The 27484-nt window shown below is 43.6% G+C and overlaps 1 protein-coding gene and 1 long non-coding RNA gene across 2 annotated transcripts in view; one reads left to right on the top strand and one right to left on the bottom strand.

Annotated features, from left to right (window-relative positions):
• The window catches only part of LOC308193555, a 35282-nt gene extending 23439 nt beyond the window's left edge, over positions 1 to 11843 (bottom strand). Inside the window, exon 1 of the long non-coding RNA XR_013949737.1 lies at positions 4903 to 11843. This is a non-coding gene — a long non-coding RNA (uncharacterized lncRNA). The remainder of the gene's footprint in view (positions 1 to 4902) is intronic.
• Positions 11844 to 12140: 297 nt separating this feature from the next.
• The window catches only part of MAN1A1 (mannosidase alpha class 1A member 1), a 141396-nt gene continuing 126052 nt past the window's right edge, over positions 12141 to 27484 (top strand). Inside the window, exon 1 of the mRNA XM_080588387.1 lies at positions 12141 to 12859. Coding sequence (XP_080444513.1) covers positions 12254 to 12859 — 606 coding nt within the window. The 5' untranslated portion in view covers positions 12141 to 12253. The remainder of the gene's footprint in view (positions 12860 to 27484) is intronic.

Here is a 27484-nt window from a genome sequence, read left to right on the forward strand (position 1 = left end):
ACAAACAGCCAGAAAAAAGGGGAAAGAGAAAACTTAGCTATCTACAGTTTATCTTGCTTTGCAGGCCTTTTTGGTAATGTTAAATAACAACAACTTATCTTGGCAATGTTTGATTTTTATTAACATATATTTGCTGGACTATTTAATGTCTTGAACTCCTAAATTATAGCCTCAAAAGAACAGATAAAAAAAAAAGAAGAAAAGAGCATACACTGATTTTAATATCCATATTAAGAACTAGTAGTATCGCCTTAGGGGACAGATTTTCCTAAGGTGCTATGACTCAGGCCATTTAGGAAATCAAGGGTAAATCATAGCTTACATTTCATCTAAGAATAGCTAGAAGCTATTTAGATCATGGAACACTATAGAATACTTTCTGATACCTAGATTTCTTTGCATCCCATATTAACTGAAGTTTCTCGGTACAATTTTAGTGTATTTTAGTATAAAAAGGATAATAATTATAGTGAGGTAAAAGAAAAGGGTGAGCAGTGTTCTGGCTACCACTACCTGGTCACAAAGAAGAAGCTGGAGATTTACTGGGATCACAGATCAGAACTCTGTTAAAAACACTCAAAAAAGGGTCAAGCATAAATTTTCCTCATCCTGATATGTGCCTTCACTTATCAGCATTATTTAACTCTGTATTGCACATCAATCTTCATCGAGGCCCAAACACAGTCAGACCCCTCTGACTCAGTTCTTGAGAGTAAGAAACATTTTGTCAGCCTACAGTACGCTACAGCCTGACCTCATAATCCCTTTTGATGACTACAATCAACCTGGGCATAATTGATTGCAGGATTAGATTTATGTTTGAAAATATCTGAGTTCTGCACTTTAAGAAAAACAAACATACAAGCATATTTGCTTGTCCGTTCATTACAGTTTTATGCCTTTGAATAATGTCGACAGCAGAGTTTTTGGTGACAAATTATAATTAATAATTTCAGTATAGTATAGGATAGCTTACTTAATTCCTTTATTCATTTTTTTCATTAAAAAAAAAAAAAAGAAAATCGATTTTTTCAGTATATTGTTTTATGAAAAAATAATTTGTTGAACATGTAGAGGGAGAAAGTAGAAAAGCGAGTTAAAAGGACTTTTTATGAGAGGCCCATCCCCTTCTTGAAGACAAGGCAATCAGGTGTACTTACAGTCATGCTAGGCTTGCTTATTTAATCCTATAAACCTGTTTTAAGAAAAAGCCTAAAGTGAACCAAAACCCGTTCAAATCACTTTAGAGATTCTTTGCTGAGCAAATAGTTCATTCAGGGAACTGTGCTCTTTCCTGATACTTTTGTTTTGTTCCTGTGGGAAATGCTTAGGTAGGACATATTGTCTCTGTCAGACCAGTGCAGATAGTATGAGAGAGAAATTTTAGTACTGGCCAGTTGCCACCTCGTGAGTCTCTCAATACTATCAGTCTAACCCAGTCAATGAAAAACACTGACAGTGGAGTGTTAAACATTGGAAATATCGTATGAATGGGTTATTAGTAGCCCTTCAAGTGAAATTTGTCTTTGCATATTTTAAGAGTATTTATATATTATTTCATTACTATTATAATAATATCTAGCTTGTATTTTCTTATTTTAAAGCTGGTTATTTTCTGTATTCCCAAATGTTTGGACTCTTTTTTGTGTCCATCTAGTTCTCCATCTCAATGATAGGCAGCTCAGATTATATCTCCTCAGTTAAAAATTGAAGAAAAGCAAAGGATAAGGAGTATTAGACAGGCCTGACACAGGACGTAACTCTGCAATTTCTATTTATGGATCCACTTTCCATATCCACCCATCCTGTTTTGGGAAGGACAGAGAAATAATTCATTTTAGGTTAATGTTTTAAACCAAAACAACTCATTCAGACTTCCTATTTCATAATATTATCTATGTCTGTTTTACTTATGCATTTAGACATTCATCTCAGTATTTAGTTCTCTGCGTTTACCATTCATGAGCCACTTCACAGACAAGATTGTTAGCAAGACTGCTGCCCTGGTTGGTGGTTTAACCTCCAAGTCATGCTTATAAAAAGATTCAGATACTGGGAACAGCACTGCTTGTGTGCAGAAAATGTTGGTCAAGCCTGCAGAGCACGTCTGACTCTCCATTACACAGTTTAGTTCCACATCACGTTAAGTAACCTAACTGAATTAAACAGTAACTAAGACAGACCACTTGCTCTGTCTTAGCCTAAGATGGTATCAGGAGAACTTCAGTAGAAAGCCATCAAGGCACCTCATGTCTACCTTGCCTTTACAAACTGGCCACTCAGCAGCACCAGCTCAGGGAGAAGGGTTCCTAATCCCACTTCCTGCTCTACACACATGGACACCAGTTTTCTTCAGGAAGGATTGTCAGTAGGTGTTACACTTCCAACCACAGCAAGAGAAGGAAGAGAAGCCTGCTTCACTCCCACAAGAACAGGCAGAAAGTTGCCTGGATGAAGTGACCTGGCTGCTTTGTCTGTACTTTCCCTGGTCACTGGGCACCATCCTGGTCAACATCTAGATGGTCCTGGGTCAGTAAAACAAAGAAATGCCAGTGTGTAGAGGAGGTGATGTTTTTAGGCCTCCTTCTTGCCTCTGGCTAGTGCAAAAGATATCTCATCCTGGCCAACAAGCATGGGTTGGGAATCAAGCTGGCAATAAATAATATCTAATGATGATGTCTGGTTTCCTGACAGTGCCTCAGAGGCAGACTAGTTCACAAGTGTCTGCTTTCTTCTCCCTACTTTTCCTTCCACATACATACAGCCCTAAGAACTGCTCTCTAATTTCATCCTTCCAGCAGACTATATGCCATATGGTCCATATTCCATGGACAAGCAATCCATACTTGTGTTCTCAGTCTTGAACCATTCTGGGTCAGGCATGTGCTTTCCCCTCATGGAAGTGAGCAGCTGGGCCGATGACCTCCTGCACGATGTTCCAGCAAGGCTAGCTCCAGGCTGGGAGTAAAGTCTACATCACCTGTGCAGGCTACCAAAGGCTGGAAAGCTTAGGTTGGAAATTAGAGACATCTCTTCTCAGAAAGAGTAGTCAGGCATTGGAATGGGTTGCCCATGGAGGTAGTGGTGTCACTGTCCCTAGGGGTGTTTAAGGAAAGGTTGGACCTGGTGTTTAGGGACACGGTTTAGTGGGTGACATTGGTGGTAGGATGATGGTTGGACCATATTATCTTGGAGGTCTTTTCCAACCCTAATGATTCTATGATTCTATGGGGGCACACTGTAAGTAAGTCTGTAGCCTGAAAGCCTGCCTCCAGTCCATGTTCCTCATCTCTCACTTTTGCTATGAGGTGCTGATGGGCAATGGCTTAAATGAAGTTATTGTCTTTCCAGATGACAAGGGGATAGCTACATGTGGCACAAACACATCAGTGATGGAGTGAATAGCCAGACATGCAAAAGGACCTTTGTAGTAAAAGGTGTAGTCCCCAGGTGGACTGGTGGAGGCCTCTTCAGAGCCACAGCAGGACTGTGAACAGGACAGGGCTGGTGATGACAAGTCAGCACAAGGCTTCCCCCATGCAACAGCCCTTTTGAGACACCAACAAAGCAGCACAGCCTTGGTAACAAAGTCACTTAGCCTTCCTCCACTATTATGCAGATCCCTTTGCAATTACACAAATGTTCTGATGCAACTTTGGCAAATAGGGAGTTACTTTTTAGTAGTGTTGTATATAAATTCCATTAAAATTCTGAGGCAAACATTTGCCTCATATTAAATTTTCTGACCACCTGAGTTCTGCACTATCAATTGTCACTAAAAACTGAAACAGAGGAGTAAGCATGAGGCTACAGAACACAGAAAATCTTTCTTTGAAGAGATATGGCGAGGTTGTAGGAAAAGGCAGCATGATATCAAGCCATTTCTGATAAAGATCTTTAAAGACAACACCTTGTGTTTTTTTCGAAAGCAGTATGTTCCAGCTCTCACAGAAAGCATGGCATAGGTCATGCCAGCCCAAACCCTTACAGTAACATGGCCTTTCCCTGCCTGCTAGGTAGGAGGGATTTATTCTTTGTTCCACTCCAAGTAGAGAGAAACAAATTACGTGCAGCTTCTTGAATGCTGTGTGGTAAACTTTGTTTTCTATCAGGAAACACTCATTAAAAAAAAAAAATCCTAATTTTAAAGATCTGTTAAAGGTCAATTTGCAAATCAATATTTTCCTAATACAGATTGAATACTAAGCTGTGCGCCCATTGAAAGAAACTATCTCTGTGCTAACCTTTTGGGGAAAAAAGTGGAACAACAAGTTAAAAACTTAATTTAATGGGTGATTCTAGGAGCATGATGACCTTACCCAGATGCCTCATTCTGCTCTGTTTGGAATTTGTCCTCTGTGTTCACGTACATAAGTTAACAATTAACTTATTTTGCTGTCTCTCATCTGTTGACTCAAATACATAAGGAGAAAGACATGCCAAGTTGCTTTCATTTGAGCAAAATAGCTGGTGCCAATGATGAATCAAAACCAAGTTTTGATAATAAGGAACAGACGAATATTTTGCAAAACTAGCCAGTTACTGGTTAACCTAAGAAAATATTAGATATTATCTCTTACAGTAGATTTATTATATAAATATATTGATGTTCAACCACCGTTACAAAAAACAACTATTCACTTTCCACATTTGCGATTACCCTGTACGTTTATTCAGGACAAAGGCATGTTCCTATCCTGTTGACAGGGATGTTAAAGGAAACAGATTGTATGAAGGAGAACTACAGAAGCATAGAAGGAGGCATGAAACTATGAAATGCTTAGAGAACCTTCCCCCACTTGTACCCCAACTTGGAGACTTGATTTGCGTGCAAATATTTACCCTCTTCTCCAGATGATACTCATATTTAGTTCCTGTTTATGCTATAGATACCCCACTTACATGAAGACCTTCATGCCAAAAGTACCAAGCTGAAAGGAAAAAAATTCTCTGGTCTTCACCAGCTTCTTTGAGTCCTGAAGGTTCCCCTAAGAAACGTTTGCTTCTGAATCAATTATCTTCCCTTTTCAGCCCTGGATATTTTTCTGCATCTCATCTTAAACAAAAATCTGCCTCCTTGAATGCTGCTTGCTGCTAATTCACTGTTGTCATTCTCAAGTCTGCCTAGGATTACATACTGCCTGGTGTGTCTGGAGTACATAAAGCATTCAGAGATGCCTTGAACTCAGGAAAGCATTAGACGCTGCTAGATCACGGTTGCAACAATGGCCCACAGCATCAGATGATATTGAGGCAATACATCTGTCAATAAAGCAGAAAGCTCAGGGACAACTGGACATATACAGAGGAGAAAGGAGACCTGTGTTTCAGGAAGACAGCCAAATAAATGAAATGAACCAGAACTGGTCTAGGACAGATTGTCAGTGGTGTACTACAAGTCCTTGGTCTAGTAACAGAGCACTGGAAACTAAGAGAATTTAATTTCTAAGGAAAACAAAGAAAAATTTTGCAACCCAAAACAGCATTTCATTTAAGGATTTTAAAGCACACTCCATACATTATGTCTTACTGTGAAATAGGTCAGCTTTTTTTTTTTTTAGCTGAGAAAAATAAGGCCCACCATCATACAGAAAAAAAAATATAAAAAATGGTAACGCCATTTTTCTTGTCTAGGTTTTCAATAAGATCCTGGTTTAGCCAAACAGCAAGAGCAAAGGTCAGATTAGCTGTGATTTTTTCTGCATCATGTAGCCCAAGCAGTAAATCAAACAAGGGAGTTTCAGTAGGATAAAATATCAGATTTGAACTGAGACTGAAAATCCTGGATTTCATTTAAAGAAGACAAATAATTCACAACTGTGGAAGATCTGAGCAGACGTGTGCACCATGTACGCACTAGCCAGCTGGCATTCTGCAGCTAAGAGTCACTACTCTGAGTGATCTGATAAGAAAAAAAAAATCCACACAGCCAGTCAGGTAGTAGTGGGACACATCTGACTCCTTATTGTTATGTACCGAGGTGAGTCAGATCATGAATGGCACAGATAAGAAAATAAATAAATAAATAAAAGAAATTCCCAGTCACCAAATGGGTTTGGGGTAAGAGAATATACTGAGGACTGATGGAACTGGCCACAACAATTTTTACAGAAGTCTGTGAAGAAGAAACATGTAGTGGGCCTCAAGAGATCCACTGAAAAAAAAAAAGATGCATCACTTTTTTTTTTCCCCAGAGGACAGAACCAGTAAATAGTGAAGTATTTTCAATAAGAAAGACTAATTAAGGAAATAACTAAATACATAAGCTCTGCTCCTTGTAACTCCAAAGCTGTTAAGACCTCCAGAAGAGAGAGTGGCTTTTAAAATAGATTCAAAAATAAATCTGCAGCAATGTCTCAATCAGGGTATAGTCAGTAAGCCATATCTGTACTTGTACTATTAAAATGTGCTGTTGAGCAGAATTAACTCATCCAGTTAGGGAAACAGCCACTGGGAAGAAAGAAGCACGAGGACACCACTTCAGCTATTACATGAGGGCAATTCCACGTGGCACCAAGCGTGGTTGGGATGATAAGAAGAGCTGGGGAACATTTTCAGCTTTGTTTGTTTTTTTTTTTTTTTTTTTTTTTAATGAAACAACCAAGGAACCATTGCCCATGGACTTAAAATCTTATACTAACCAAGCACTCCTAATATAAATAAATATAAATAATAAATAATTAAATAAATAAAATACAAATAACTGTAAATAAATCTGCAGTGTCTTTTGTTTTCAAGATCTCTTGGTAATACTTTCAATCATGTTACAGTGTACTTCCTTGACAGAGTCATCAGGTTAGTAACCTACACTCCAATCACTTTCCTTTGGGCTTATATATTCAAACAGGAAGCTCTAGTTTGAAACCAAGATGTCTAGATATTCCCGTCATTTGGTTGCTAAACACAGCTGTTGAATGACTGCAAAATCCATCTCCACTGGTCATGTCTTGTTCTCTGCTGACACTTCTCTCCTCTGGTTGGGGAAAATGATGCCACCTTGGAAAGGAAATTTTGCCTCATTCCCTGTTGTGATTTCATCTTGTCAGAATAAACTCTAATTTCATACCTTTAAATGTAATATACAAACTTGATGATAGCCAAGAAAGTGCTGCTGGGGGAACATAATTGTTACAGTCATAATGCTGGCATAAGATGCTTTGGTGCTATTAGAGGTAATTAAGACTAAAGGAAAGTACAGTAGTAAATAGTTTTCAGTCGCTTACAATCCATTGAGCTTTGTCCCTTAAATATGCCATACCTAGTGGCCTTTACCTTTGCTGGGGATTCTGGGTACAGAAACGTGAGAATGGAAGTCAAAGAGCATATCAGCCTTACATAATAGGAACCTCTTTGGTTCTGAGGGGCAAGAGAAGAGGACAGAGGGGCCTGTCACAACTTTTAATAACGCCTCAAAAATCTAAGATACAGATGGAATTTCATGGGACCTCTCAAAACATCTTCAGCCTTAATTGCTACGAGAATAATTATGAGATACCTATCTGAACGGTGAAATACCATAAAAGCTATCTTCTGATTCTTAGCTTCATAGCTAAAATTTGATTAAAGGATGTCAACAATGGTAAAATGTTGTAGCACTTTCCCTTTCTTTTATTTTCCTGCCTCTCCCTTGTACATGTAATTCCATGGCCTCATTTGCTTGTTCTGAGGGACTGCAGAAAGTCTTTAACAGAAGCAATTAAAAAAAATGATGAAAAGCAAGGAGTAACTTAAGTGTGATAGTCTCAAAGATGCCATCTAAGGTTGAGTATGAGAGCTTCGTGCCAGTACTGGACACAATCCCGCAAGGGGTCAGAGATCAAATTCTAGACTCAGAATTCCTGTGATGTTGAAGAAAATGCTTTTAATATTTCATCTTTTTACAGAACAAGAGTCAAATACTTTCTTCTGGCAGCATTTCTTGCAGGTCATCTTCTGTGCCATCCGAAATCATGGGGAAGAGAGAAAGGGCAGAGGCTTTCTGCCCTTAGCTGGGTGTTAGCTGGACACTTTCAGTGAACCCTCCAAATAAGCACTGCCAGCTGTGTGCATTACAGAGCCTTCATTTTGAGAAATGAATGATCCCCTCCCTCAGGTGGAGATGGAAGGAGTTATAAAGGGTAATTCCAAAGATACTGGTAGGAAAGAGACCTAGCAAACCATTCATCAGCCATGGCAGAAAAGGGTTGAAGGAGTGGAGCAATAAATTCTGCAAGCTTAGAGCTTCATACTCCTGATACATTTCTACAGAATTTATATTTAAAAAAAAAAAAAAAAAGTTTGTGTATTAGCCAAAGCTGGGATAAAGCGTGGGTATTAGCCACATTCATCTCATGCGTTTAGAGAAAATGTTTGAGAAAGGCTGTCACACAATCTCACTTTCTCTCTTCTACTTTGCATCCTCAGATAGGAGACCAGTCTTCAACACTAAGCTCATCGTGAAGAGAAAAAAATGGCACCTCCACCTCCCAGATTAGTGCCAGTACTCTGGCTGTAGGCTTCTCTGGGAGTCCAGCGCTCTCGCTTCAGGACTGTTGAGCAATACTCCTTAAGGAAAACTCCTCTCCTCTTTGCCGTCAGAGTCCTGCACTCCTCTCTAAGCTGCAGTACAACTTCAAAAGGAAGGGTAGGGAAAGTGTACCTTCTCTAGGACACACTACGGCAAGACGAAAGAGGTGAATTTGAATCACCTGAGACTACAAAAGTGTGTTGAACACAGCTCTACAACTTCCTGAGCAAATGCTCTAACCACAGGGCTCCTAAATAAATGGTCAATATTTCCTTCTTCTGAGCTCTTAAACTAAAGCATCAGACAGTCCCTTAGACTCAAAGCACTGAAGACCAAGCAAAGGTTTTGCAGCTGTGAGTCACACTTTCCTCACATACTGAACTCAGAACTGCAGCCAAGTGCCAAAATCGGAGAGACAGAGAGTATTTCATACTCATGCGGTCTTCAAATGGCCGAAGCCTCTTTCCAAGCAGCACTCTGGGTGTTACGAAGCCTGCTTGTGAGCCCTGGGAACTCAATGTCTTCGTCATGCTACTTACTCTAGAAAGAACATCTAACTTGGGTTTATGAATTGCATTCCCAAAGGCAAGCCTGTTAAATCTGTCTCTGAAGATCTGGACGAAAGTATTGTATTTCAAAAGGAAGCTGTCAAGTAATGTTTAAAACTGGTCAGCACCAGAGCATCGTACTACGAGGCCCTTGCAAGGCAGCAGCACCGGTACAAACTCGCTGTGTAAAGAGCTGAATCAGTCTCAGCTGAATGTGACGCAAGATGGGCCAGCTGTTAATGCTCCCCTTATCTGTCCCACGTATCTGTTAGAACATGCAGGCTAATTCTCTATCACGAGGCAAGATCTAAGGCTAGAACCAGGACAAAATAGGTGCAGCTGGTTAATATGTGTATATATATATGAAAAGAAACAGTTGACACATTTTTTCCATGTCTTTCAGTCAATACACAGCAAATTTGCCCATTCAGAACATTTAGTATAGAAAAGTGCCTTGTCCCTTGATTACGCAAACCTCTCTCTCACTGCCTCTCATGTATCAGTTCTACCTTTCTATAAACGCCTGACTTGTGCACGATAGCTGGGAAATGATTCCTAATCCTGCAGCTGAACCCAGATCAGACGCATTTTACTCTGCAGACCAGTGTTTTGTTGGCATAACTACTGGATAGGACCCAACCTTACTCAGCATAGCAAAACAACTGCCTGAAGACTTGTTTTTTTTCCCATTTAGCTGATGTCATCCAGGAAGTAATGCAGCTCATTTAGGAGAAAAAAATTAAATGGAGGGGGGGAGAAGTGTCAGCCAGCTCAGCTCAGTGTTCCCTCTAGGTAGATGTGCTGACAGCTATGTTGCAAGAAGCTCCTCCACTGGAAGTCCTGGTGCAAGTGGGCAGGCTTTCCACTGCCATCCTCAGGAGATTATTGCAAACACTAGGCTTCATTTCTTCATGCTTCACTCAGATTATTTGACACTATTTAATGTGGTGACCTATCAATGGTGCTTAACTTTACAGCTGCATTTCCTGTCAGATACAGACAGTCAAAACTGAGCATGTATAACTCTCAATTCTTCTACTCATATTTGAGTGGATTTTTCCCCTCAAATACTCCCTGTATGTTCATGTTCTTTGCAATATCTTATATGACTCTGTCTTGGGCCTAAAGTAAATTATTGACCTAAAACAAGGGACTTGTACAGCAATGTTGGGTTGAGGCATTATTTTTTTTTCTTGCAGTCTCCATTGCCCTCATCTTGTGAACAGCTCTGTGTGCCAGGAGCTTTCCATGCATGACCGGTCCCACTGAATGGCTCCCACATGACTCTGCTATTGAGTGTTTGTAACATCAGGTGTTCACAACAGGAAAGCTCTGCATACAAAATTTTGGCTTCTGTTCTGAGGAGGAGGTTATTGTTGTCCTTGGAAAGATCATCTCATCGCAGAGGCTGGAGAAGTTAACAGGTTCTGCCTTCGCATTTAAAATACTTGTTGCTTCCCACGTGCTCAGGAAAACAGCAGGATGTCCCAAAGAGAACGATGAGGGTGGTGATGAACCTCCCGGCATGCATTTACATTTAACCCCTGGCACTTACCTCAGGCACCAAAAACGCAGCAGGCCGGTGAGTTCAGAGGGCTTCCCTTTAGGCAGCTGAGGCACAGGAGCAGAGCCTGGGTGATGGGATTTTCAACTCTTGTATCGGCTCACGGAGTGCTGCGGCAACATGGCAGCCTAAGGAATTACTTCAGAGGGCTGAAGAGAGGCACTTATTCCAGCCAGCAACAAATTCAGCCCCCAAATATTATCATATAAGTAGTGATGAGTTTTGCGGGCAATCTGTGAAAAATATTGTACGCCCACGTACGCAGCAACTGAAACAGAATATGCTTGCTGGAGCTGAGTGGTATTTCACCATTTAGGAAGCTTTTTCATTAGCCAACTGCCTTTCAGTAAACTCCGTGTTTGCCACCTTAAATGTTCCTTTGAAACAACACAACAACAAAAAAAAGGCGCAGATTCTTATCTCCTTCTCCAAGCAGGCTGAATTCTTCAATCCGAAGCAGTTTGATCTTGGCACAGCTCTCCAGGCAGCGTTACACATTTCTGGGAAAGGCACGTCAAGATTGCAGCGCTCATCGTTTGGTTTAAGCAGGAGTTTCACATCTAGCTGTGGGGAAACGCAACCCGGGGAGAAAAAAATAGGATTTAGAGGAAAATCAGAGCGAAAATTAAAGGGGGTGATTTTGGTGGATGCAAATCGTGGGCCGCTGATCCTTCGGTTTCGGATGTAATGCTGAAGTTTCACAGAAGCGTTTGCTCCTAGGCTGGAGGGAGTTCTGCAGGACTCGGTCCAACGTTTGCGTGTAGCTGGCTCTTCTAAGCCTGTTTCCAATTAATCTATCTCAGACTCTAACTTCTGAGGAACGGGGTTTTGGGACGCAGCCTGCCTTTATTCCCGTTAAGCCAGCGGTGAAACTCCCCTGAATGCAGCTGGGAGCGGCGCGAGGCCCGCGCCCGGCCCGTTTCCAGCGCCGTGCCTTCGCAGTTCACGCAGTGCCTTCTCCCTGCCCTTGGCTAAAGCTCGGCCTCCCCCCCGCCGTCGGGTCCCATTTTCCTTTTTTCCTCGCCGAGGGAGCAGCGCACCTCCGACCCCGCGCCCTGCCTGTCCGGAGGCAGCACCGCAGCACCTTCGGGGCCGCCCCGCCCGGGCACGGCCCAAAAACCTCCGCTCTGCCAAACGCTGCCCCCCCGCCGGCGCGTCCCCAGGCAGGGCACGGGGCCGCGCGCGCGCCCCCGCTCCCCCCCCCCCCCGCCTTCCCCGCGCGTCCCCGCGCCCCACCGGCAGCCTCGGGGCGGTGGCTGCGGAGCCCCGCCCCCTGCCGCCCCGCCCCGCCCCTCCTCGCCCCGCCCCCGCCGCCATTGGCCGGCCGGCGGCCCCGCCCCGCCTGGCCCCGCCCCCCCGCCGCCCGGCAGTCGGGCGCGGGCGGAGCGGGGAGCGGCACCCGCGGCGGCGCCGTCCCGGCAGCATGGGCCGGGGCTGACGGACGGCGCCCGCCCCGCAGACGCCGAGCGCTCAGCCGGCGGGCCCGGGGAGGGAGAGACAGGGAGAGAGAGAGAGGGAGAGGGGCGGGGAGTTGGCGCCGCGGCCGCCCGGGGAAACTTTCCGCCGGCGGAGCGGGGCTGGGCAGGGCAGGGCAGAGCGGAGCGGAGCGGGGCGCGCTGAGGCGGCGCGGGGGCCATGCCCGCCGCCAGCCTGCTGCCGCTGTTCGGTAGCGCGGCGGGGCCGGGGGCGCTGGGCGGCCCCGCGGGAGGCGGCGGCGGCGGCGGCGGAGCGGGCGGCGGGGTCCGGAAGGCGGCGGGCCCCGGCGCGTTCCGGCTGACGGAGAAGTTCGTGCTGCTGCTGGTGTTCAGCGCCTTCATCACCCTCTGCTTCGGGGCCATCTTCTTCCTGCCCGACTCCTCCAAGCTGCTCAGCGGCGTCTTCTTCCACTCGGCCGCCCTGCAGCCGCCGCCGCCGCCGCCCGGCGGGCAGCCCCGAGCCCCGCCGCAGCCCGGGGGGGGCCCGGCGGCGGGCCCGGCGGCGGCGGGCAGGGGCAGCCTGGCGCGGATCCGCGCCGACCACGAGCGGGCTCTGCGGGAGGCCAAGGAGACGCTGCAGAAGCTGCCCGAGGAGATCCGCGGGGACATCCGCCGGGACAAGGAGAAAGTCGCGCAGGACGCCCGCGGCAGGAAGGAGCCGGCCGCCTCCGGGCTGCCCCAGCGCCCTTTCCGCCCGCCCGTGGGCGCCGCGGGGCAGGAGCCCGCCGACCCCGCCGTGCGCCAGCGGAGGGCCAAGATCAAAGAGGTGGGTGGCGGCCGCCGCTCCCGGGGACCGGCCCGGGGCAGCCCCGAGCCCGGCAACAGGTCGCCGGCGGCGGGGGGAGCCCGGGGAGCGCCCCCGCCTCGCCCCGCTGCGGGATGCCCCGGCCGGCGCTCCGTGCCGGCTCCGCATCCTCCTCCTCATCCTCCTCCTCCTCTTCTCCTCTTCCTTCTCGCAGCCGCCGGGGCCCCCAGGCAGGAGCTGGCAGCTCCCGGCCCCGCGACGCCTTCGCGCGGCTCCCCGGAGCTCGCCGGGCTTTGCCCGTGCCTCCCGGGGCAGGGGGGGCTCTCCCGGCCGTGCCTGCCGTGAGCAGGGCTCGCTGGGGTCCCCCCGGCACAACGAGGCTCCTTTCTTTCTTTCTTTAATAATTCTTCGTGCCGTTCAACTTCCTGTCGCTGCCGGCAGCCCGTATTTATCGAGTTGACAATTCGTGCTGCCTGCGGGGATTAGTTTATAAATTAATAAGTAGCGAGTGTTTTCCCCTTCCGTGAGGATGGGAACGAGACTCCAACCACGGAGTGTTTCTGTGAAACATCGTTAGCCCTGTTTAGGCTGATTTATTTTTATTGCATGTTTGCACAGAGCGGGCTGAAAAATCGGCATTGGCATCACGCGGAGTGCCAAATAATAAGCTCTCACAAATCTCAAATTGTGTGCCGTGCTCTGAAGTCCTAGCATCAGTTTAACTATTTTAGCAAACTGTGCACCAGTCATAAGCAGTAGATGCCGACGCAAAGGTGTTTAGAGGAGGGAAGCTCTCACGAGTGCACAGTACAGACCACGTCTTGAAGTGTGCAGAGACTGTGTTCTCACTGCTTGCAGTCTCGCAGCCTCCCTGAGGCATACAGAGCAATTAGAAATACCAACAAACTGTGTTTCTGGTTATCTTGAATTGCCATGGACGAGTATTTGGGAGTAGCATAATGAGGCTCTAGACCTGATGTATGACAGTCTGTAGTACAGAGGAGTGCAACAAGTAAATAAGCAGGAGGAGGAAGATAAAACTTGAGTATACTTCTGATTTTGCTGGTCTAGCACCGTGCCAATTAGCCCAGTGGTTTTTTTTATTCGATATGTACGCAAGTGTGTATGTGTGCATACATTTGCATGTTAGATGTAAGTGTGCACGCATACATATGTGCCCCAGGACCTCTTACTTTTCTTCCTCCCTTTCCATCCCATTGCTCTTCGTTCTCCCCCGCTTCTACCCGGGAACCACTGACAGCACAGTAACCCCCCAGACCAGATGTTTGGCAATTGTAAGCATAGGAAATGATGACAGAGAGACTGCATTTAGTTTCCAGATCTTTATTTTTCCTTTTTATCTCAGTATCATTCCTCAACATTATGTGCTGTTTCTGGGAGTTTTCTTTCCTCCCGACCCAGTGTGTGATCCTGAGATCCTAGAGATCCTGAACTTATTATGTTGTTTACTCAATTGCTCTTGCATTTCTGCAGTACCTTGACCTGTCTGATTTTTCTTTCTTTGAGGAATACTTTTTTTTTTTTCTGTCCTTAAAACAGTGTTTCCTATTTTCTGTTAACTTGTTTCATATGTTGCACTAAAGGTTGCTCTTTTCCCTGCCTTTGAAAGCCCTTGTTCACCTTTTTGTGTACATGCTTTACTGTTAAGCTGGAATTCTGATCTGCAGGCTTCTTAGCAATTGTTTTAAATTGTAACTTTCAGAAGGGTGCGCTACCTACTGCTACGCTGTAGGTGCACAGAAAGGGTGGAACCTACCCGTTAAAGCTCCTCTCCTTGTGCCTGGTTGTTGCATGCTGGAGGTGTAAACCGGACAAATCTTTCTGCCTTCACACCCTTTCGAGCCTGGAATTTACGCCTGCCATGGCATGACGTATGTCGTAGGGTTAGGACTCAAAACTTGAAACTAGTTATGAGGATGCTTCTGGCAGAAGGAAGCAGGCTGCTTTATAGGAAATGAACAAGTGAGGCTGTGCTTCCCTTCGTTTCTGTCCTCAAAGAGCTCTGCATTGTCAACAGGGCGGTGTAAAGGTGAGGGCGGAGAGAGCTGAAAGAGCCGTGAGTGTGTAGCATTTCTTAATGAAGTTTTGTAATAGAAACTTTGACCATTTTTTTCTATGGCACATTTAAAAAACACAAAGTGAAACTTAAAGAAAGTAGGAATATAAAGATTCCTGAACTTTATTAGTATTGAAACAAACATGGTATGACATAGAGCTAGAAAAACACAGAAGTTTCTACAAGCCTATTGAGTGAGTAAAGGTCTCGTTAAAGAAAAAAAAAAAAACAACAAAAAAACACAGAAGTAGAGATCTCATTTGGTTGCTGCCTTCTGCTCTGAGAGAACAGCCCTGCTGTGCTCCGTGCCTGTGTGTGGCAGCCACCCCACGGGGTCGCACCTGCGAGGCCTGCCTGTCTGCAGGCCTGCCCCTATGGCACGGGGCCTGGGCCACAGGCCCGAGACCCCGCTGCGTGCTGTGATGCCCCTCGTGTTCCCCTTCTGATGATGAATTGCAGGCAAACACTGAAAGAGGGTCTGGCGGTACTGCCTGCAGCGGAGTTTGCCCAATACTTCCTGTTGTAAAACCGCTGTCAGTCGCTTGTGACTGCTGCGTTTTTTACTGGCTGACCTGATGTTGCCTGCGCTGCGCGTCTTAGTCAGACTGCGTGTCTCGGGAAGGCTTGAGCACGGAGGCCCGGCTGCTTTTGAGCCTATCAGCGAAGTTGCGTTTTGTTGGCACTTGGGTTCTTCACGCAGTTTCACTGATGCTCTCTCTGGTGTCTCCATGACTCAGAGCAGGGTCTGGGTACACGTTACGCCTCACTCTGGTTTCTCTTTTGGTGTCACGATAGGAGCCCTGGACTGCAAACGAGGAGGTTGTGGTTTGTTCTTGCTTCTCCACTTCTGATTTGAGAGGTGGCCCCTCCTTTGAGCAAGTCCTTCCTGTGATACCTGTTCCCCATCTGTAAGGAAAGGGGAGCGGAAGGCGGTGATGACTTCCACTCAAACAAGCAGAAATTTTTGCTGTCTCTGCTATTGTCCGGTTGGTTGTGCCTGGGCATCAGAAATAACAGGGAGAATAACATCAGGGAAGACTTGCAGGTACAACAGCAGTTAGGGAAAGGTGGCAGCTTGATGTGAACAAAAGCAGTGTTTAGCAGAGGACAAATAGTGGGGACAGGCAATGACGGCAGGAGATGCACTGTTTCAATTGGGGAAATCTGATGTTGAATCTTTTTTAAGTCTTATTCCTCGCTTTTCAAAAGAAAAAAGACAATTGAATTATTTAGGTGTTAGGATAATAACAAACTGAACTCTTTTATTTCAGAGAAAAGGAATAGAAAGCAATGAATGAGCTTGCTCAGGTACTAGAAGCGATATAATCATATTAGTGCAGTGCTCTGCCCAGGCTAATTAATCCTGCTGAGCAGCAAGCTAGTGCTGTTGGTAGAGCACCATACTAATGCAGCTGTGCTGTTCCTGCACAAGATAGCTACCTTGGAGCCTGCACACATTATTGTATGGTGCTGTTCAGACATGTCTTCAGGGTAAAAGCCTTCTTGGAAAACTGGAGCCTGATGTCCGTAATCCATGGCCGTGCTGTCTGTTCCTCACAGTATGCTTGCACAATGCTTCCCAATGCTTGCACAGCTCTCAGCTGTTGCAGTCATCGAGTAGAAGTGCTGAAAAGGAGAATTTTATTCACTGGGCCTATGGTCGTTCCTGAGCATCAGTCCTTTGTGCTAGGTGGTGTCACAAGGCAGTAAAACAGATTCGGCAGCTGGAGATTACTTCACGCTGTCTTTATAGAAAGAACTCCTTTAAAGTTGTGTTGCCAGTGTGAATTCTGGAGCTTCCGAAGTCCTAAACATTAATTTTGTGGTAGCTTCATCATATTAGGCAAGAAGTCTCAGCAGCGTTGCAAGGAAGTTCAAAAATATCTGGAGGAAAGGATACTTGTGAGCATGGAAATAAAATGCTAATCAGAGATCTAATATGCACTTGACATAGCAGCGCTTGGGTATAATTGTAACTCTCCGGTAACAAGGAGGACTGGTGGTGAAATGCCAGGGGGTATCTTGGTGCTGATGAGGGGTGCTCAGCCCCACGCTCCCTCCTGCACCCTTGCAGCTTTCTTGCTGGCTGCTGTTCTGCTGCTGCTCTGGGGGGCTGGTGAATGTCTTGAGAGATTTTTGCTTTTTATTGACTTCTGTGAGGCAAGCTGAGTTCATTAATACTTCTGGCTGTGAAAAGAAGAGGGGAAATCTCTTCTCGCTGCTTGTTCTTGCCTGCCTTCTCCCCCTCTCTCCTTTGCATTGACTCCTCTGGAGCCCTCTGAAAACAGCTTCAGCTCACTAAGCTGGCAGGAGAGTGACAGAGCAAAAAAGTTGGATATGTTTTATGCCAAGTTGCTGAGTTGAAGGCTTTCAGGGAAGGGTCCACTCAGCGGTAGCTTGGGCTGTGGTAAGGAAACGGTGCTAGGTGGATGAAGGAGGTACAAAACTTCTCCTTTCAGTTGTCTTAAGAGACTGGCTTCTCCGTTAAATGTGAATCTGTAACATGACATTTGCAGAGCAGAGGTTCAACCTCCTGTAGCAGGCGGAAGTGCTGCACTTCAGTAGGGTGTTGCCTCTCAACCTCTTTTCTCAGAACAGAAAAAAGGAAAAGAAATACAAGAGCAGTAATTCCTGGACTCTCCAGCTCCTGCAGGCTGAAATTCCCAGTGCTTGTACTAGGAAAAGAAGGTTGTGGGGGCCTTCCTAAGGTGTGGGTGGGGAAGAAGTAAACTGGTGCTGTTCGAGTATGGAACGGTTTGGGTTTCGAACACAAAAAGCCACATTTCCTGATGGTACAGTTCCTTAAGAACAAGATGCGGTACAAGCAAGGGGCCTTGGCATGTAATGAGTAAGCACGGTGGTGATTTCTGGCAATATGCCGATGATGCAATGTATTTCTAAAGAAGCTTTCTTAAATTTTGACCTTAATGCTGACATCTTGCAGCTGTCATTCAGTTTCTCAGAGGAGTTTAAAATGAATCTTGTGGTTGTTTTTTTTTTTTTTTTTTCAGAGCTTTATTTATTTACCTTTAATATTTCAGTATTTTTATATCTGCTAGTTCTTCTTCCAAGTTTTACAGTGCCTTCCTTCCTAACAAATATTGCTTTTTGTTTTTTTGTAATGGTTTTATAAAAGACACTAAGGAGGTGAGTTAACTGCCTAAATACAGGGAGTCCAATATGGTGTGTAGGTGCCTTACTCCCGAAGTTAAGGGTATTCTCCCTGGGTTTGCTGGGAGATCTATGCTCTTGTGAAGGGGCAGGGATTATTTTAGGGCATAAAACATATCACTGAATGGTAAGCTAAGCAGCTTATTTGGAGATGTAATGACACTACAAGATCACAGAATGGCTTGGGTTGGAAGGGACCTTAAAGACCATTCAGTTCCAACCCCCCTGCCGTGGGCAGGGACACCTCCCACCAGACCAGGTTGCCCAAAGCCCCATCCAGCCTGGCCTTGAACACCTCCAGGGATGGGGCATCCACAGCTTCTCTGGGCAGCCAGGGCCAGTGCTTCACCACCATCACAGTAAAGATTTTTTTCCTTATATCTAATCTAAATCTCCTCTCTCTTAGTTTGAAGGCATTATTCCTTGTCCTATCACTACACTCCCCGACAAAGAGTCTTTCCCCAGCTTTTCTGTAGGCCCCCTTTAGGTACTAGAAGGCTGCTATAAGGTCTCCCCAGAGACTTCTCCAGGCTGAACAACCCCAGCTCCCTCAGCCCCTCTTCATAAGCCAGGTGCTCCAGCCCCTTGATCATCATCTTTGGGTCCCTCCTCCGGACTCGCTGTAGACAAAGAGAAGCTTCATCTGAATCACTGAGGGCATGATTCAGTGACTCTTCAGCAATTTCTTCACACCCTGTGCAGAGCCAGTTTGACCTGCCAGCCAGGCAGAAATCTACCCACGCTTTTGTTGGGTTTGCTGCTGGAGGGTATAGGGAGCTGAAGAGGCTTAGCAGCAGTCTGAGCGTGGTGGAGGGAAGCCGTGGACCCCTCCTAAGGCAATGAGTTTGAAAGTGGGAAGAGGTGGGGAGCAAGGTGGAGGCTGTAGAGGAGAGTGGCATTTTTTTTGTTCACAAGATGCGAAATAAGGTATGCCTTTGCCAAATTAACATCCTTTCTGCTGGGAGCCCTTAAGGTCTTTTTAGGGGATGTCGTTTCATGTGAGTTGTTTTTGGCTGCTTTTTTATCAGTTATGAGACAGAGGGGTGTTCTGGTGCATGACAGTGTGCACATTTGACCAGGGTAGGGTGTGTTTCCATGGGCAGTTCATGTTTTACCCATACATGCTTTATGTGAGCTAACCAAGAGGAATATTTTGCTTTCCTATGTTCAGCCTCGGTTTATGTTCTCAGCAGGTAAATTTAACAAAGCTCACTGGTTGTCCTGTGTAACCTTAGAATGGATCCTGGATTCTTAGAATTCTGGGAGAATGAAAAGGCTTTAAACATGCAGTGGAAAACATCTGGCTTTCAAAAAAAATCAACCACATGATTAATTTTTAACTGAAAACCATGTGCATGTTTTATGCAAAGGCAGAACCTGAATTCCAGATGCACAGGACTCTTTTTATGAAAGCTAAATAAGGTGATGAAAAGGGGTGAGGTAAAGCTTAAAATGGAATGTCTCCTGCATTTTGGCAGAAGTTATATTCTCCTGGTGATAATTTCGTATTTTCTATTAGTATAGAAAACCTATGGCAGCCATTTAGCATAGAGAAATGAAGTAAATCATAATGTTGGTGAGTACAATTGCTTAAGGCTGTAATTCTATGCTGTGGGCAAAATGAAGCAGAAAAACTCCACCTGTTTATTAAAATCGACTATTAAGGCTGAAAAATGTCTATCTCATTCAAGCAGAAAAAAAATTCTAAGGGTAGTAGACAGTCGGGCTTTGATAGCTTCCTTGGATGTTAATTAAAGCACAGATCTATGAAAAGAAAATCATGGACAGACAGAAGACAGCACTTCTTGCAATTAACTGCATTACGTAGGCACTTGTATGACTGTTGGACAGACACCTTTTTGTTAAAGCTGTCTGAAATGTACTGCTGTAAGAATTCTTTAGTGTGGTCACTTTTTCTGTTTTATTTTTTTCCTAGTTTAGGGAGCCAGAGTAGGTGTGAATTCATGTGGTTTTATTCTCAAATAGAATGCTTTAACAAGTAGTTCCTTTATTTACCCATTAAATAATAAATTTGTCTTCCTATTTGTATTCCTAACTTATTTGGCAGAATAAGCGTCTACTACTTCAGGAAAGTATTCAGTGTTTGATTCAGTGTTTGCTGCTATCTAACAGTACAGCACTTCTCTGGCAATAAACTGCAGTCTGAAATGGTACAGCGATGCTAAAACATTCTGGTTGTGTGCTTTTCTGGTAACAAAATCCTCTTTTCAGAGGCATCTCTATATAAAGTATGCTTTAGACACTGAGGTTTGAAGAATTTAGTAGTCTATTTTTAAGTTATTTCTAAAACTAAGCTTATAAAATGAAGAAAATAATTGTTTAGATGGGCCTAGGAATTAAGCAATATGGGCAGCGTACCAGACAGTCAATGTACTGTTCTTTCTTTTGTGTGAAAACCTCCTTTATCCAATAAATTTCTTTTTTTTAAGCATGTGATAAAAGAATGTGTGCAGACTCTTAAGAAGCATCTTCCTATTTTCCATCACTTTTTATAATCAAGCCTGTCATGAAAACATAATTGGCAAGTAATAAAGCGCATGCTTGCCCAAAACAGATTAAGTGAAACCTTTTTCAGAACTGTGGTTAATCCCTCTTGCAACAGAAGGCTTGGCAGCCTCGCCGACAGAGTCCAGGAGCCTCCACCGCTGCGAGAGAGGAGCTTGCTCTGCAGGGGTGGGAGGGGTCCAGTGCTGTTTTGAAGGAAGGCAGGTAGGGTAGTAAAACTCCAGGTTTGCCTCTCTTGCATCTTGAAATCGTCAGTTTGAACTCTGTAGTAACCTAGAAATGCTTGCATGAAATACCGTGACAATTGGCTATAACTTCACGCAGTAAGCTGATCGGATTTTATAGCTGGTGTTTATGAAGATACAGGTATTGCTCATTCCGATGCCTCTAATTTTAAAAGCTTTTCAAACAGATTGGATGAGCATATAACCTGCTGTTACGTTCTTAACAACTGTTAAACATTGCCAGCCCTTGTGGGAACACTGAGGTGTGTAGTTTCTTACACAAAGGTAACTGCAAGTGTAAAATCTACTTTCATTTGTCCTCCCGCTCTCTCTTGGAACCTATACGTACCTTGGCTTAGAAATAAAGCAAGTGGATGGAAGTCTGACTTCTAAGAAACTTGGACCCTTTTTAATGCAGATACATAGTAAGGTAAGAAAAAACACAAAGAGGGGAAGAGACGGTAGGCAATATTGAGCAAAGGACCAAAATGATGCTGTGCGAGGAAAGAGCTAGTAGCTGTAGAGCATCTGGCTGTTACAAGACTTCCCGTGTGCTCTTCAAAAATTCTTTCAGAAGAACTCTTTTCTCTGATGCTGGGCAGAATCAGGAGCTACAATTTCAATGAAAAAGCATGCAGCTTTGCAGTTCTCGTGTGAAGGTATATATTGCTGCCACTTAGGTTAGAGGCAGTGCTGTGTATCATCTATAAGAATAAAGTAGGAAGGAAAGAACGTCTGATACTTTCTTCCAGGATTTTGCATCATCTGACTTGTGTAGAGGTGTTCTTATTGCTTGGCAACATAAAACCTCTTTTTCCATTATTTATTCAAAGCCAGTCAGTGCTTTTAAACCATTGCAATAAAATTACATTCGATCAGTGTGGATTGCTTCTTTAATTAGTATTCCAACCACTGCGAGGCTATTTTTAAAAAAAAAAAAAAAAAAAATCTGCATATTTTCTTTCACTTGGTTCACTGCATAATAAACATCTTTTCGCCTTTTGAAATTTCTTTTGTTCAGGGACCGCTTTCTTCCAAGGAAACAGAAAGTAGCTCATGTAAAAGAATCCCAAGCTTAAAAAAAACAACAAAACATTTTGCTTTCAAAGTGTAGCACTCAAGGAGGTAGTGATTTTACTATTCCCTGATAGACACACACAGATGCAGACCCAGTCTTTAACTCCACTGTCAGTTTTCTCACTGCCTTTGAGCACTGACATCTGTTGTTGCACTGAATGGTGATACTAATGATAAAGCTTTGCCCGTACCGCTGTCTGCAGGGAAATGTGCTGCTTGTTACTGTGGTTATAGTTCTCCACCCATCTGTGATTCTAAGAATTGCACTTCAAATTTTGTGTTGGACCTAGACAGTAATAGTAAATTCTTTAAACTGAAGCTTAAAGAAGAGAAAAAGATGTTAATAACTTTCAGTGGTGGATTCACCCCCCTCATTTCCCACCCAATCATGCAACAGCAAGCCTCATCTCCATTTAGAGAGTAGGAGAGTTGTACCTGCTATGCATTTAAAAAGTCATGATACTTGAAAGCTGTGTGTTGCTTTTTTGTTCCGGTGAGATTGTCTGAGGAACTGCCACAGGAAAAAAAATATGTGCTATGTAACGATAAACTGCAAGCTGACTGATATTTTTATGTCTTATTCTGTAAAGCTCTAGGGTATGCATGGCACTGAACCTGAACTGACTCTTCATAGAAGTGTGTGCGATCTCGTCAAGGGCTAAAGTGACATCACAGATCAAAAAGGGCATTTCAAAAAATGACCTTTCTGAAGAAAAGCCCTTAAGCCTCTTCATGCAGTTACTCTAAAAATTCACTGTATTCACATTTAGAGAGAGAGAGACAAAGATATATTCGGATCTATCTCCATATGTATGTTTTACAGTACAGCCAAATACTGTGGGCAGTTGGTAAATGATAAATTCTCATTTGTAACCGAGGATGTAGTTTGTTAGGGGCAAGCTCTGATTTGAATAAACACCTTTAATAAAGCAAAACACAGAATTTTTACCATTGAAAAAATAATTCTACACATGCTGCAAGCAAAATGCAGAGCATTGGAATGGAGCAAAGAATTTCCTGAATTTCGGTAACCAGATTTGGACAAGTCAATGGGTAAATCTAAGCCCTACAGATAGTAGATACACAGTGAGAAGGTTTTCAGACTTACTGGAAACTGTTGTCTTATGCAGTCTGGTCATCTGAAAGCGTTCTGGAGGCATGGCTGATCTGCATTTATGTGTACTTTAGGTTTTGTTTGTTCTTTTTCCCAGCCTTCTGCTTACCATATAATTTTCTCATTCAGAGAGAGAGAGAGAGAGAGGGAGATTCAGGCGTGCCACTGCACCTCTGGAAGCATGTGGTCAGTCAATCTGCAGGGCTGGCTTCAAAATTAAATCAGATTACTCCGTTCTGTTGTAGCCAAGTTTGGAAAATCTCTGAGGAGGGAGATTCTGCAGCTACTCTGGACAAATGTATTCTTGTGTCTGAAGACCCTTTTTATTTTTATCATATCCACTTAGAATGTCCATTTTGCTTAAGTGCTCTGTCCTTAATTTCATCTTCATTAACCTAACGTCTCTCCCTGATAAGCTCTTGCCACTAGGCCCCAGGAGTACGTCTTGCCAGTAAAGACCAGAGCCAAAAAGACATCAATTGCTTGAGTCTTTCCATGTCCTTCATCACTATTTTTCCCAGCCTGTTTAGCAGCACGTCCCTGTTTTTTTTGGTCTTCTTTTGCTGCTAACGTACCTGTAGCGGCACCTTCCATCCCATGGCAGTTTTCCAGCTGAGCTTTGGCCTTCTTCTGTACTGCTGTGGGGCAGCCCCTGTGTGATCCCCCTCCGTGGGCATCTCTGGGGGTTTGGGCTCAGCCAGGCACTCCATGTTCATCCCTGGTGGTCTCCTGCGTGGGCCATTCTTGTGCTTGGAGATCAGCGAGGTCTCCTGGGCACCTCCGGCCTACAGGGATCTCTCCCATGGGATCCTGCAGGTCAGGTCCCTGAACAACTTGAGCTTGTTTCCCTGAACTCTGGGGTCTGTTTTATTTGTCTTCCTCAATTGCTTCATGATCTTAAACTCTCCTTTCTAGCATTTACATTGGCTTATGATTTAGACACTTCTCTTTCATGCATATATTGTTTTGAAGTGAGCTATTATTAGGAGAGGTGGGGCGCTGGAGGGAAATGACATGTGGCCTTTTCTAACTGATTTGCATCTGTGCTGCCTTTCTCGGTTTCATTAGGTAAGCGTAGTAGGTGCTGCGTGGTAGCTTTGTCAGTATTTTGAAATTTTAAAAAATGAGGAAATGTTTACTGTCCAAACAAATATGGTTAACAGGGTATTCCAAATTGAATTTTTGAAATATGAGCTGTGGATAGAAAACAAAACTCTTAGTGGCAGCTCTGGGCACTTCTGTGGGCGTGAATGGGTTACTAGCATACTGACACAGCCTGGGAGAAACGCCATCAAAGAACTGGGTGGTGTGCTGAAGCTTCTTTTCTCTGGGTACCTGTGATTAAAATATAAGTCATCTGATGTTTGTACGTTACACCTATGAAACTAGGGATGTGAAAGCTAATATAACATAAGTTCAAAGTTGGTAAGTTTGAAGTTTGTATTGTGACTGAAGTTGCTACCACTGAATTAGATGTAAAGCACAGTTCTGTTTTGATTTCCTTGTAAGCGCTTAAAATTAGCAAATACTTATCACTGATTTACAAACTTGATTTTAATTACATTTTAATCTATTTCACATGACTGCTGTATGGTTTACAGCAGACCTTGTACTTATTTTTTACAGTAGGGTTAACTATTGCACTACACTACCAAATCATGGAAGTCCAACTATATAGTATTAAATGCCCTGTCACTTTTGACATTAGGAAGAGGTCTGGCTTTCCAGAAGCTTGGTGTTGAAAATGAAGTCTTCCTTTATACTGCCTTAGGCTCAGTGTCCAAATTCACCAGTCATTTCTGAAAATGTAGGCTGCCAGCATCATAGTGGTGCGTGAGCATCCCTTCAATTTGACGTGACTGTTATGATTTAGTGATACGGGAAGCAAAGCTCTTTCCAGCTATAGCAGGGACTGTATAACCTTACTTGTGCCCCAACATTGTAATCCTTTGTTAGGAGAACAATGTTTGCCCATATTTTTTATCTGCTACTTAAAAGCGTGAAAAAGCAGCTGTAAAACCTACACAAGTACTTATGGTGGGAACTAATTAAGTTTAAGGAAAGGGCCTCTGAGTTTTGGAAAGCAATTAAGCTTGTTTTTAACTTTGATCAGACTTTTTTTTTTCGTGTGTGAATTTTTCTACAAAGTCTGTGTATGAAGGTTTCATTTCATCAAGAAAATTACTTTGAATCTTTCTAGCAATCCAAAGCTTGACCAGCAGCTGTGTCTCTACTTCTGTATTTTTTTATCTGTGGTTTGAAGTAAAAGTTCAGCATTTGATTTTCCTATGCAAATCAGGTCCTCTAGGATAAGCTAATGAAGTGGTATCACTTGGGTCTCTTGCATGTGAAAAGAAACTTTAGATGTACAGTGGTCTGATCTGTATGTTCTGGGCATTCAAAAAAAAAAAAAACACAACCCTTTTTGTTAGCTATAGTCTTGATCATGAGAACTTAGAGGGGCACAGATATTACTAAGTTGTTTTAAACGCTCAGGAGTGCACTGTAAGATGGCATATGTGTTCATTTCAGAGTGACTTTATAATATCTTCTTCATGTGCTAATTACCTATTACCACATTATGTGGTGTGAGCATTTAGTAGAGCTTTTTATTCCCTTTTACTTGAAGACAATATTTTTGTGTTGTCTATTTTATTCTTTATTTGCTATGGGGAGCCTTTACCACTTCATGCTGTTTGAAAAATGCATATATACTTTTTTTTTTTTTTTCCTGAGGAAGGAACAAGCCCAGCAGCTGATGCCAAGGACACGTCTCAAAAAGAGATGAAAAGTCCACGTGTTTGCATGAACGCTCAGTGCAAATAAATGGGGATGTGATCTGGTACCTTGAAGTCAAACATATCTCATGTCTGTTTTACTGGCCACACCTCCTCTGCACACAGGCAGAAATTTTCCTAATAACTTTGTGGCTGGTTTTACGGCAGCCACACCAACAATGATTCTCTTGTACCTAAAACTTCGTGTTGCTATTAGTCCTGTGCTATGTGGGGAGCTTCTGTAGGCAGTAAAATAAGCTGTGAATGTGCAATAATTGGGGAAAAAATCATAATTTCTCTTGAATGTTCTTGCTGTACAGTTTCAAATATACTGTTTATAGGAAATGTCCTGGGAGGCATTGGAAGTGTTGTAATCAAAACAAATGGAAATTTAAGTTGCCTTTTCTACCACTTACCCTAACCCCCCTCAAAAGCAACAAAAAAATGACCAACATCCAAATTTCAACTTCCTTAAAATAGTCAAAAATTTGTATAAATTATCTCAATTCTCCAAAGATGTCATGTAGGAGGAGGACAGAACCGTGGTGGGTTTTGTGATGGGGCACGGAACAGCAGAAGTATGTGAAGGAAAACTTGGTAGTCTTTGTTTGAAAGCTAATGACTGGGAACGTTGCAGATGTACCCTGTTTTACCAAAGAACCAACATATAAAAGAGTGTTTGGAGTGAAGTGGAGGAAGCTTTAAGATGTCTATATTTTATTCAGTATTTGATCGTTTGATGAAAATCCTTATCAGCAGTTCTCAATCAGCTTTTCATAGAGGGAATTTGATAACAATTAATTTGTACAGTTAATCCATATAGTTAATCCCTCCCATTTGGGGACATCACTCAGTTTGATTCATGCTCTTCAGCTTTTCTGCTATCGTTGGTGTTTTTGAAGTAGCTATGATCTCAGTAATACCTCTGGCTTAATTTAGAAATATTTGTGCTTTCTAGTAAAGCTTTTTTTGTGTCTTTTAACATCTATCCCTAAATGTACTTGATTGAATTTTTACTGACAAATACTGAAAATACATACCATGAGGAAAAACATACATTTTAAATCTTCATAAACTTCTAAGACCGTTTCTGTTAGCCACTTTCCCCAGATGAGCCATTTTCCTTTTTCTTCCTTTGGGCTTCAGCAGTACAATTTAAAATCTAACTAGTTTGAGCTCTGCCAGATAAAAGCAGAAGACAAATTAACCAACAACAACAACAAAGTTTTCTTTAGCAAAGTGAAAATTTTGTCTGTGCTGTAGCCAGAGTGCATGTGGTACTGTTGATCATTGAAGAGATGTGCATTTGGTGCTGAGCCTTTTAGACTGCATGTGGCAACGTATCTGGAAACGAATGCCAGTTGTGGAATACTTGTACTTTTTCATGAAGCTTTGGTCATGTGCTCTACATATGTTCCTTTATTTGCTTTATAACTTGAACAAAATCCAGGCTGACTAAACAGTGGTGCACTTTGAGTGATGTGTAAAAATGCTACCTTGTAGAACAAATTGATTGCAGTAGTTTGCTCCCTAGAAGAATACTGGTGCGTACGTGTGGGATCACCAGTAGATCCTTCCAACTGAGGCAGGGGATTAAATTTTCCCACTGCCATTCTTTTGAGAATACCCGTTGCTGATAGAATAACTGGCTTTTCACTTGTTTTCTTAAAGCATTCCGAT

The sequence above is a fragment of the Anser brachyrhynchus genome (genome assembly GCF_964034855.1).
Source record: "Anser brachyrhynchus genome assembly, chromosome: 3".
Lineage (NCBI taxonomy): Eukaryota > Metazoa > Chordata > Aves > Anseriformes > Anatidae > Anser > Anser brachyrhynchus.